Source organism: Lepidochelys kempii, chromosome 7 (genome assembly GCF_965140285.1).
Source record: "Lepidochelys kempii isolate rLepKem1 chromosome 7, rLepKem1.hap1, whole genome shotgun sequence".
Taxonomy (NCBI): Eukaryota; Metazoa; Chordata; order Testudines; family Cheloniidae; genus Lepidochelys; species Lepidochelys kempii.
The window spans coordinates 104714152-104727204 of NC_136386.1; the positions used below are offsets into that span (position 1 = coordinate 104714152).

Below are 13053 nucleotides of genomic sequence, written 5' to 3' on the forward strand. Positions count from 1 at the left end.
GGCTCCATGTCTAGTTGGCAGCCGGTGTCAAGTGGAGTGCCCCAGGAGTCGGTCCTGGGGCCGGTTTTGTTCAATATCTTCATAAATGATCTGGAGGATGGTGTGGATTGCACTCTCAGCAAATTTGCGGAGGATACTAAACTGGGAGGAGTGGTAGATACGCTGGAGGGGAGGGATAGGATACAGAAGGACCTAGACAAATTGGAGGATTGGGCCAAAAGAAATCTGATGAGGTTCAATAAGGATAAGTGCAGGGTCCTGCACTTAGGATGGAAGAATCCAATGCACAACTACAGACTAGGGACCGAATGGCTAGGCAGCAGTTCTGCGGAAAAGGACCTAGGGGTGACAGTGGACGAGAAGCTGGATATGAGTCAGCAGTGTGCCCTTGTTGCCAAGAAGGCCAATGGCATTTTGGGATGTATAAGTAGGGGCATAGCCAGCAGATCGAGGGACGTGATCGTTCCCCTCTATTCGACATTGGTGAGGCCTCATCTGGAGTACTGTGTCCAGTTTTGGGCCCCACACTACAAGAAGGATGTGGATAAATTGGAGAGAGTCCAGCAGAGGGCAACAAAAATGATTAGGGGTCTAGAACACATGACTTATGAGGAGAGGCTGAGGGAGCTGGGATTGTTTAGCCTGCAGAAGAGAAGAATGAGGGGGGATTTGATAGCTGCTTTCAACTACCTGAAAGGGGGTTCCAAAGAGGATGGCTCTAGACTGTTCTCAATGGTAGCAGATGACAGAACGAGGAGTAATGGTCTCAAGTTGCAGTGGGGGAGGTTTAGATTGGATATTAGGAAAAACTTTTTCACTAAGAGGGTGGTGAAACACTGGAATGCGTTACCTAGGGAGATGGTAGAATCTCCTTCCTTAGAGGTTTTTAAGGTCAGGCTTGACAAAGCCCTGGCTGGGATGATTTAACTGGGAATTGGTCCTGCTTCGAGCAGGGGGTTGGACTAGATGACCTTCTGGGGTCCCTTCCAACCCTGATATTCTATGATTCTATGAGAGTTGTAGTTTGGGTGCCTCATGTCTACATTTTCTTCTCCAGGCTGAGCTTCCTGGCCAGACTATATCAAAACTGAATAGAAATGTTTTGGTTTTCAGACAACATTTTTCAGTTGAAAATCAAAAACTTTGCAGTTTGGAGGTATTTGGATTTTCAATGAAAAGCTGAAATTTTCCACCGATAGCAGACACTTTTTACTAAATTATTTATGTTGTCGAAAACCTTGAAGAACAGTTTTGATGGAAAATTTTTGACCTGCCCTAATACTGAGCACTTTGGCCTGGATCAAACTCCTGGCACTAAGCAGTTGTTCAGTCATAGTAGATGCGTATTTTCAAAGATATTAGGAGGGATATTTCAGTGTTCACCTTAGTGCATGTGTATTGAGCCTACAAGTCATTGCTCTTTGACAGGTTTCAGAGTAACAGCCGTGTTAGTCTGTATTCGCAAAAAGAAAAGGAGTACTTGTGGCACCTTAGAGACTAACCAATTTATTTGAGCATGAACTTTCGTGAGCTACAGCTCAATTCATTGGATGAAGTGAGCTGTAGCTCACGAAAGCTCATGCTCAAATAAATTGGTTAGTCTCTAAGGTGCCACAAGTACTCCTTTTCTTTTTGCTCTTTGACAGACTATTGTGCCTATTACCCTTGCACAGCTATGAACTTTGTAATTGTCAAAGGACTTGACTCTACAGTCAAACCACACATAGGATGAAATCCTGGTCCCCTGAAGTCAAAACTCCTATTCACTTCAACAGGGTCAGGATTTCACCCACGGAAGTGTTACAAAACAGGGACTGAACAATTGCATTTGTTGAATACAAGATGCCATGCAAAGCAAGTCAATACTTATTATATTTGAAGCCATTGCCCCTGAATTAGCAAAGAGAAATGAGAAATCCTGTGTTGTTAAACTGGTTCAGCTATTCATGGTCAAAAGTTGTTAGAATCTGCTACAGGGCAACTTAACAATGATCTCTAGTGTTAGCAAGTCTGTGGGGGTACTGAAGATAGTAGAAAGGAGGATAAAAGTAAAGATCAAATTATCTGCAACAAAACTCGTTAGAAAAGAATCCAACCTTATCAGCTAAAGAATAATCCATTCAAAAAATTTCCTGCAGGTATAAACATACTAACCCTCCCCTTATCAAAATTAAAAATACAACAACACACTTTGGCCACATTTGTAGTGGAACTACAGATTTATGACTATTTGTATTACAGATACAGTCAAGACTGGTACACCCCCATTTGTCTATAGCAGTGATCCCCAAACGGTGGGGCACACCCTCCTAGGGGGACATGGAGGAATGTTTGGTGGGGTATGCAGCGAGGTCCGGGCCAGCCCCCATGGGGGGCAGGGATGGAGTGCCACCCAGCTCCACTCTGCCACCTGCGCTGCCCCAGCTCCGCTCCACCCCCTGTGCTGCTCTGGCCCCAGTCACAGCTCCACTTCGCCCTCTGCTCCGCCCCCAAACCAGCCCTGCCCTCATTCCCTCTCCACGCCCAGGCCAGGTCTGCCTCTAGCCCCAGTTCTCCCCCATCCCCAGTTCTGCCCCCAGCTCCACCTTCAGCCCAAGCTCCTCTGCTGAGCCAACTGTACAGTAGTGGAGAGGGCAGATTCCATTACTGGTAAGAAATGGCGGGGGGAGGCCCAAGACAGGAAAAGTTTGGGCACCACTAGTCTATAGCCACTGGCTGTCTCTTGTCTGATACACAGATTATAAGCTCTTTAGGGCAGGTACAATCTTTTTGTTCTGTTTGTATAGCACTTAGCACAATGGTCCATGACTAGGGCTCTGAGGCACTGCAGTAATACAAATAATAAATAACTAGAATGTGAATAATGAAATGATCAGGGCTCCAGCAATGTCAAATATATCGCTGCTGTGACAAATATTTGATTCAAACTCTAAAATTATTATAAATCAACCATGGTTCGAGTTCAAGCTGTGTACACAACCAAGCAGTGGACCATTAACAATTATTTTGTACCCATGAACTGTCTGAACAGCTTTGTGAAGATTTTTGCACTTGCCAGGTATCTATGGACATTCTAAACCTGCTTTTCACTTGTGATTTTTGAGTGTGAGTGGTTCCCTTGTCACAGAAGCCAAATCACATTACATTTTCCAATATGGCCTCTAGTCCCTCTTCTGCTTCCGATTAACTCTGTGCAGAAACCCATGGAACTCAAACTTTGCTTGTGAGTTCAGAGTGAAATTTTAACAGGGAAAAACTGGGTTCTTACCTCTTGGAAGCTCAAAGACAGCAAACCTGTATAACCTATTTCTGATGCAAAAATATTTCTCAAGGCCCTTTCAAAGCAAACTGGAAATGAAACAGAGTTTGCACAGCTCTAGGCTGCATACTTAATTTTGCAAATATTGTTTATACTTACATGGAAGGCAACAGACAGGAGGAAGAGCTGACTTTAATGTAATCAACACTGTGAAATAAGGAATTGGGTCACAAAAGAAATCTCCATGTCAAGAAACTAAAAATGGATAGGTTAGTAACGAATTAAAGACCAACAGGTGGAGGCTAGATGACATACTTTCCTTTAACACTTACAGTAGGAAGAATTTTTTAACCTGCCTAAAACTACAAAAATCATCGCAGTCTCACCCAACTAATCCCTAAATCATAGATCGGGGCACACTCCTGACTTTGCTTGTATTGTGAATGTGTGTGTACAGGATGTATGAAAATCAGTTTTTTAATTTCAGTTGAGAGCTGTCCCTCATACTACACCAGTTCTTTGAACTGACCTTTACCTCATTCTGACAGAACAGGACAAGACTCTGAGTGACAATGTCCCACAATGCAATTACTGTGCGTCAGATGAGCTGGTCCCTTACAAATCACCTCGAACTTTACACATCTGCTGGCTGTCAGCATCTGCCAGGTTCACTCACCCGAAAATAATGAAAAAACTCTCATTATTGTTCCATAACAGGTAAAGTGTTAGGACAATTATTAGATATCCTGACTGACCTTGCGCAGATTTAACCAACCGCCCTTGCCAACCTTTTCTTGGTTAGACTTTGGGCATATAAAACACAAAAAATGTACTTTTAGACCACCAAAAGGTTGTGACACCATCAGGAAAAAAAGCTGAGGAATGTGGAGTCAAAGCTGTCATTTTGTTCTAAGTTCATACTCTTCTGCAAAAGGCAGGATAAAGAAAAAGATACATGTCCACAAGTTATAGACAAGTCATAAGGCAAAACTTGGGACATCCCCTCCTCCACTGGTCTCTGTCACAACTCAAGCTATTTCAAACACAGCACCTGAAAACCACATTTGCCTCATTTGGCGGCAGCCGATGTTGATGAATTGGATGACAGGAGAACCCAACCAGAAAATTCAGTCACAGATAAGGCAACAATCTCGTGTGGGGTGTTTTCCTGAGCACAAGTTCAACAGGACTTGGATAGATACTGGTTGCACAAGATTTGCAGAACTGGCCACTCATTATATATATTAAAAAAAAAAATCTTGCAACACACCTATGTGTTTTGGAGTGTTTAACCTTTGTATGGTCAGTGTGTGATTGACATAAAAAGTGGCAGTCATGGGTCAGTGATCTAATGACTGTCTCAGAGACAAGAGGAAAAATGAATATTAGACAACTACCTGTGACCAAGCAATGAAATAAATTTATTCAACACACACTGCACTTTATCATCATGAATATGCTGCATCAGCTCTACCCTTCTGGGTAGGTAACATCTGGGTTATTGTCCTCTGGAGGGGCTCAGATCTCCTGTCCAATCAAGTACAATTCCCTCTTTAAGAATGGCTGAAAACTTTGGAAAACACTTAAACCAGCTGCCAGGCTGTTTTTAGCATTTTGCACCACTTTCATAGCACTAATGTTATATCATATGATGTCATCATATATAAAGCAACACAGTATAGAGACTCAGCATCATGTGTGATGAAGTGATTGCAAAAAGGCAATGACTTTCCTGCTTCTAGGCTTACAGAAGACTGCAAGTATATGAATGATTAGAAGAATGGCAGCTTTAAGTGCTAAGAGGTCCAGAAATAAGCCATTTGCAGAGAATAAAACAAGTATATTGGTTCCACAAAACCCAGGAACTACATTACAAATTCTTGAGTGCCATCTGCTGGTATCATATGTGTTAGCTAGCTATTTACATACCTACCGACAGAGAGCACTCTCAAAACAGTAAGGATAAGGGCGGAATTTAGACATTTAGGGGCAAATTAATTCCTGCCATAACTCTGTTGAGTTCATTGGAAGCTTATTTTGCTACAAGATGAGAAGGAAAATTTTAACATGTACACAGGGAATAGCCTTCAAGATATACATCTCAGGTGTCAAGGCAAAGCAAAATAGAAAGGTCCTATAAACCAGTAAAATGAATATCAATAATAGTCAAAGGTAGGACTACCCCTCTGATTCTATCTACAAAGGATTCTATCCACAAAAACAATGAGAAGTCCGGTGGCACCTTAAAGACTAACAGATTTATTTGGGCATAAGCTTTCGTGGGTAAAAAACCTACTTCAGTTGCATCTGAAGAAGTGGGTTTTTTACCCACAAAAGTTTACGCCCAAATAAATCTGTTAGTCTTTAAGGTGCCACCGGACTCCTCGTTGTTTTAGTTTAATGGTTTTAAGAAAAGTTAAAAAAGAGTTTTAAAACAACAGAACTAACAGGGTAGAACTGCTTTAGTCTACTCAAGTGACCGGAAATCCCACTGCATTTTGTTGTTTTAGCCAGTATGTGAAAAAGCAATGATAATAATAAGGGTATTACAGCAAACAAATACACATAAGAACCTCACTAAACAGCACGAATGGTGAGGAAAGCCAGGTGTGGATTGAGGCCTAGTGAGTGCTGCTGACACCAGACACATCAGAACCCCCAGCCAGTTAGGACATCCTGAATCCTAGGTGACGTAGTGCTCCCCTACTCGTATGTGAGCAGCATAACATCACCCATTCTGGCACTACACTTGGCACAGCTGTAGAATCTCATTCGACGGTCCCTGAATATATTGCAAAGTTAAAAAGCCATCTCCAGCATGGGAGTGCGGTTTGCCAAAGTGCAACTTTAGTGAAGTTCTGCTATGGACAGGCAGAATAATCAATTAATAATCAATCAAAAGAGAGCTAGGCAAACGGAAGAATTATACAAACTGTCACTAAGTGAAGATGAGCCTAAAAAAGTCAGAAGTGATGGTTACAAATAAGGTAGATGCCTTTCCTGTCACTATCTGAATACTATTTATTTAAATACGTAGCAGAAAGCCAGGCGGAACCAGACTGTGCAAGGGTAAGCAGAAGCTCCACAGTGAAGGAGAGAGAAAGAGAGTAGAGATTTAGGGACATTGCTGTTTTATCATTCTAATAAAGTTTCTTGTTCAGAGTTAAAAGGAAGCAATTCATTCTACACTTCTCCACCACTGTAACTGGACACTATCTACTTGCAGAATGAAACATGGTAAGGTGGCTTAGGGCTTGTGCCTGTTAGTCCATCCCCACTAAGAGTGTGTGATTGTATTGTATACATGGAGGTCCACATTTTCAGTGCTGGGTGCCTAAAGTCAGGCACTTCGGGGGAGATTTTCAAAGGCTCAAATGACAGTTAGCTGCTTAAATCCCATTAACTTCCAACAGGAGTTAGGTGCCCAACTGCCATTTGGGCTTTGAAATCTGCCCATTTAAATTCATTTTTAAGCATCTAACTAAAAGCAGCCTCATTTTCAGAGATGCTGGACATTTCCAGCTCCAATTAAAGTCAGTGATCAAGGGCATGGAAGAATGCTCTTGTGAAGAGATGGAAAAGACAGGGACTGTTTACCTTAGAAAGGAGATATGATAAAAAAAAAAGTATAAAAAATGAATGGTGCAGAGAAGGTGGATGGGGAACCCATTTGCTCCCTGGCTCTTTAACAAAAGAACAAGGGGACAGTCAATGATATTAAAAGGTGGGAAATTCAAAATCAATAAAAGGAAATACTTTTTCTCAGAACACATGATTAACTATGGAACCATTGGCCTCAATGACTTTCTATGACAAGAACCTGACAACACTGATTGGATATTTACATGGATACCAAGAATATCCAGTGTTGCCAGAATTAATTAATGACAACAAAAATTTTGGAAGGGATATTAAACCTCATGTTTCAGAGTTTATAGCAATCTCTAACTATCAGAGAGCAGGAAGAGATCTATAAGGGTGCAGAAATATCTCACATCTGCCTACTGCAGAGTTCTTATGTCAGTCTCTGAAACATCTGGTACTGGTATTCTGTCAGACAAAATGTTGGACTAGCTGGACCTTGGATCTGATCCTGTCTGGCAATTCCTATGTATATCTAAATTTTAGACTTTTATTTAAATACCTAAATATGGATTTTGGGACCTATGTTCTGAAAATTTGGCCTATACTTACGACCATTTTATCTATCCTTTGAACGGCTTCTCTTAATGGCATTTCAACAATCCCCTAGTTTTATAATATTACTCCTATTAGTTCACCCTAGGGTTGCCAACCCTCCGGATTGTCCTGAAGTCTCCAGGAATTAAAGATTAATTAAAGATGTCATGTGATGAAATCTCCAGGAATTCATCCAACCAAAGCTGGCAACCCTAGTTCACCCTTAGCTACCTTAAATAATATTTTCCTCCTTTTTTTATGTCCTTCCTCTAAGCTGTACCTACTAATCTCCTTTCATTCCTGTTCAGAGGCAATTCCCTCCTATTCTTTTATCCTCTTTATGATCCTTCCTCAGATTTCCTCTAGATTATCATCTTCAAAAGAGTAAAGGAAGCCAAAGGTGGCAGGATAGGAAATTGGGCAAGTGAGATAGTGAGTGGGGAGACTAGATTCAGACTTCTGTGCACAAGGATGAGTGGGCCAAGAGTGTGATGCACAAGAATGTGTAAGATCAGCCTTGCTATATGGAGCAGAAACCTGGGCCACCAGGGAATGTGATTTTTAATGAATGCTGCTGTACCTGAGAGCAGTGACAGGACATGGGTGAATGAAAGCACAAGGTGATCAAAGAAGAGGCAAAAATAGCAGCAGAGACAGAAAAGATTTGGTCAGCAAGACTGAGGTGGTTTGAGCATATTGTGTGGACAGAAGGTGGTCATCTGGCTAGGGCATAATGAGATACTGGTGCCCTGGAAAAGAGTCACTAACCAGAAAGAAAGAACGAACATGTGGCCAAGTAACAGTAGCGTATTTAGGGCTTGATCCAAAACCCACTGAAATCAATGGAAAGACTCTCACTGACTTCAATGAGCTTTGCATCAGGCCCTTAGGATCAAATTGCCAAAGACTGAGGGCCTAGTCACACCCTTGAGGAAGACTTTGCCTTTTCCAAGTTGCAGTTTGATGGTGAGAGGATTTGCTATGTAATTAAGGCCATGATTCAGCAAAGCACTTCAGTATATGCTTAAGTTCAAGCATGTGAGTAGGTTTCAGAGTAACAGTCGTGTTAGTCTGTATTCGCAAAAAGAAAAGGAGTACTTGTGGCACCTTAGAGACTAACCAATTTATTTGAGCATAAGCTTTTGTGAGCTACAGCTCACTGCTTTGGATGCACCGATGCTGTAGCTCATGAAAGCTTATGCTCAAATAAATTGGTTAGTCTCTAAGGTGCCACAAGTACTCCTTTTCTTCATGTGAGTAGTCTGATCGATTTCAGTGGGACCACTGGATCAGGGCCTCTATCAGCTCATTGCAGCTGCCTTAAATCACAGTGGGCAACATTCCTAGCCCACTGTGAAAAAGAGTACCTACCACCAAGCAAAAGGTGGGGAGGATAGGTGTGTGTATGTAATCACAAGAGTACAATACTTTAAAACTTGGCAAAAATTGATGCAAAGTAACTGACAGCTCATTTTACATCTAGCCTTCCTCTAGATGTTGAAGTAATGATTTTGTCTGGTGTTACTGTAAAAACAGAGAGACCCTTTGTACTGGTAAATAAAAGCATGCTTGTCACTGAAATTGTTAGACAGTATGTGGACTCAGTAAACGTCCAAAGAAGATGTAATACATGATAGCAAATGGTATGTAAGTAGATACAAACATACCCAGAATACAAGCAATTCCTCATCTAGATTTTTAAAAGGTTGTATAACTTTCCATTAAAAAATAATGGGCCCAAATCCTACAAAGCTTTCTCAGACAAAATGACTATTGATACCAATGGGACAGTTGCCTGAGAAGGACTGAAAGATCAGGCCCAGCATTTGCAGTAATGCATAAATGAAAGCTAATCTAATGCTTCAGGATAACATGATTATCACAGAGGTCAGAAAGGAACATTCCCCCTCCTTGTTCAGCATTGTACAATTTGCTAGGTTAACTCTGGAGTTTGCTGGGGGTGAGTGGAGAAAAGGGTTGCTTTTCTCTGATACATTGGCTCCAGTCACAGGCAGAATACGAGATTTGCTGAACAAATGGTCTGGTCTGGTCTTGTAAATCCTATTCCACCTATGTAAGTGAAACAATTTTGTAGCACATCAATTTACTAGATAACTAAAGGTGAACTGCCTGATTATTTTGCCATAGAAAAGACTATTATTAATTATTCATTTTACATGTATTCTCTTAATGAACTCCTATAGAAATGATATGTGAAGCAAAAAAAATAATTAAAAAAATGTAAGAAATCTGTTTGGCCATTATGTCAATTCGAACAATTTGTCTAGTTACACCAGATTCTTCTATCATGTTAATGCAAAGCATAAAACTAGTAGCCCCAGGGTTTACCACATATTAACTGATTGCAAGGAAATCATTTAGGGTTCCTCAGTCAGCCTTCTGAGGGGTTGCTGATCTTTAGATTATGACTCAGCAATATGTAGTGTATTATTCAAACACATGGGTGTCTTTGCTTGTAAGCATATTTATATGTTCTCTGTTTCATTATTATTCTGTATCAAAGAATATGGGAAACATACAGGAGAAAAATTAAAAATTAAATACTAGAACTTTTTGCTTTGGCTTTTGTTAGCTATTGAGGTTAAGGTTCTAAAGACCACAGTATCCCTTCATTTCTACATATCTCTGCACTTCCATGTGTCATTTAGGATTGAAAGTGTCAAAAAACTCTAAAAGGGTGTTCTCAAGGCACTGATGAACTGATTGGAAGCAGGAAGGACCAAAATCTCATTGGAAAGTCTAGCTCGCTGTAACAAGAAACACAGTGTTTCTCAAATGCAGCCACCAGGGGCTTTTCTTGTGACCACAGACTCCTGGGCTATGACTGGGAGCAGGGGGGCAAAGCAGCAGCCCCTATTCCTTCCTGTTGCTCTTGGATGCATCACCTTGGTGTTGGTTGCTGGGACCACCAGCAGGGGTTAGGCCCTGCCTCCCTCTGGAGACACTAGGGGCACAACACTGGAGGAGCATGCAGCCAGTGAGTTCCACACCTCCCAGGGTTGGTGGGGCTCAGGCTTTGGGCTTCAGCCCTTAGGTGGTGCGGTGGCAGGCTCTAGCCAAAGGGCTTTGGTCTCCAGCACTGGGCTCCAGCTGTACTGTGGCAGACCCCAGGCTTTGGCCATGCAGCGTCAGGCTCCATCCCTGAGCCCTGTCCCCTGGCTGTGGGGCATCAGGCTCCAGCCCCACACTGCCTCCCCCGGCCCCAGGTTTGCCAGGGCTGAGTAAGTCTGCCGTGAAAAGTGATACTTGTATGTTTGTTAATATCACTTTTCACAACAGACTTACTAGCTAGCAATAAATAAATGGACGTGTATGTGTGCATATTTATTTGGTTTTCCCTAAAGCTAATTAAGTATTTTAGATAAAAGTGAGAGCAGCCACTAGCCAGAGTTGGTGGCCGTACTCTGAGGCCACCAACTAATTTGTCATGAGAACCTACACAAGTGCTCCAGCAGCACAGCTGCAGCATTGAAGCTGTGCCTTGTAGCACCTGTAGAGTAGATACTTGCTACCGTGGCGGAAGGAGCTTTTCTGTCACTGTAATAAACCCACCCCTTCAAGAGGTGGCAGGTAGGTTGATGGAAGTATTCTTCCACTGACCATGTTGTGTCAACTCCAGGACTTAGTTCAACTTAACTACATCTCCCTGAGCAACGTAGCTAGGTCAGCCTAAATTTTAGGCATACACCAGGCCTCTGTTAGTAAGCTTCTCAATTCTGGGGTTCTTATCCCAAAGAAACATCCGAACGTTTAGGTTTCAACCATTATTAATTAGTACAAACAGCTCTGGTTATACATTTATTTGCAGTAACTACTGTACAGTGTTAATTTAATCACAACATTTTTATGGGTAATATAATCAGATAACCATATTACACTGGCCTTTGTTCCATACTGACAGATAGTTAACAATTTGTCTTTGAAGCAACTCATTATTCATATATAAGAGCCAATGAAACCTAATATCTTTTCCACTGTCAAATCATTATTATACTTTGCATACAAAGGACATCTGTTGGTAAACAGTTAACTGTATTTCTGGAAAGGAAAGGAAAGGAAAGGGAAAGGAAGACTTTGCCTCTTTTTATTCAGTGAATTCTTTATTATGCTCTCAAATAGGCAGGTAAGGTGGATCATTCAGCCATCTGTGATCCATTGAAAGAGCAATGATGTAATCACCTATTTTATTACTAACATCAAAGATATAGGGCTGGGCTCATCCTTGGGATAACTATTTTGACTGCAGTACTGTTATCCCAGAGATTCATTTGGCCTGTGTCACAAATAAAAATTCCATTCTCCCACCTGTTTTCCTTTCACACCTACTTTAAATGTACCACAGTACTCTGTAGTAATAGCCCCAAACACTGTGCTCTCATTAGTGTAAGATGGAGTGTATTGTACTAGTAACTGTAGATTGCTGTAGCATTTATGTAAGACTCTCTCTGAAATCCTTTCCTTTATCAAATCTAATTTAAACAAGGTCAGGTTCATCTCTAAACTAAGGGCCTGATCCAAGTATCATTGAAATCAATGGAAAAACTCCACTCACTGACTCTGATGGGCTTTGAATCAGCCACTTCATGCCTAACACAAGAACCTACATCCTTTTTGATGCATGCCAACCTTCCCTATTTGAGCGGGACAGTCTCTATAGTTTAAACAGAATATTTATGATTTTTCCACTCTGCCCCTTCTCCTGAATGCTCTCCTAAACCAGTGAATTTTATCTGAATTTACAGTTGTGTCCTTATTTCTCTCCCCAATGTCCCTTTATGTTAGTTTCAAATGTTCAGTAGATATTTGTGATGAAGAAAAAAAAAGCAAATTTCAGCCTGGTTTATCTTTACTTCAATGGAGTTACACAAGGGATGAATCTGGCTTATTCTCTCTATCACTAGAAATAACTCAGTCAGTATTTATCAGCTTTATTTTTGTCATATTTGCGAGCTGTATAATTCTCCATACAGCTTAAGCTGTGGGTCTACTTTGAAAAGTGACTGACAAAAAATGGTACCAATCAAACTAAACAGATCCTCTCCCTGTATGTGTGCAGAGCCCCATCTGCTGACTTCTGTCCTGAAAAATTAATTTTTACTGCTTTTTACGCCTATAAACCCTGCAGAGCCAACACACATAAGAAAGAGTGATCAAGACTATTCCTTCTTATGTTTCACCAACAGAATTGTTTACTGATTCCCAATCAGTTACACTCTGGCAGCCCCACTGGAGACAATGCACAAGGATAATTCAGGGCCTAATTAGGCCTCCAGAAATTGTAATATTGGTGGTGATATGTGAGAAGTTTCATTCTCAGCTTTCAGGTGGGAAGTTAGAAAAAAAAAATCTTTTAGTTTTAAACTGAGCCATGATTCAGGTTCCCATCTGCAAACTGGGAAATAATAGTACTTATCAGTGGACTGTTGTATGGATTAATTAGTTGAAATATATTTGCTCAATGCTATGAAATATAAAGTGATATTGTACATAAATAAGTGACGAGTATTGTGGTAATCTTTTTTCCTCATTATCTACCCACTGGTGGATGTTTGCACACTAGCCAATTATGCCACTGGATAATAAATAACTCATGA

At 41.1% G+C, this 13053-nt stretch overlaps 1 protein-coding gene across 3 annotated transcripts in view; it reads right to left on the reverse strand.

Moving 5' to 3' along the window:
* The window catches only part of LHPP (phospholysine phosphohistidine inorganic pyrophosphate phosphatase), a 164946-nt gene that overhangs the window by 140075 nt on the left and 11818 nt on the right, over positions 1-13053 (reverse strand). For 2 of the 3 annotated variants that reach the window (XM_073354119.1, XM_073354121.2), the window contains exon 2: positions 3419-3466. The exons of the other annotated variant lie outside the window; for it this stretch is intronic. In XM_073354119.1, the coding sequence (XP_073210220.1) occupies positions 3419-3466 (48 nt within the window). The remainder of the gene's footprint in view (positions 1-3418; positions 3467-13053) is intronic. 3 annotated transcript variants of the gene reach the window in all.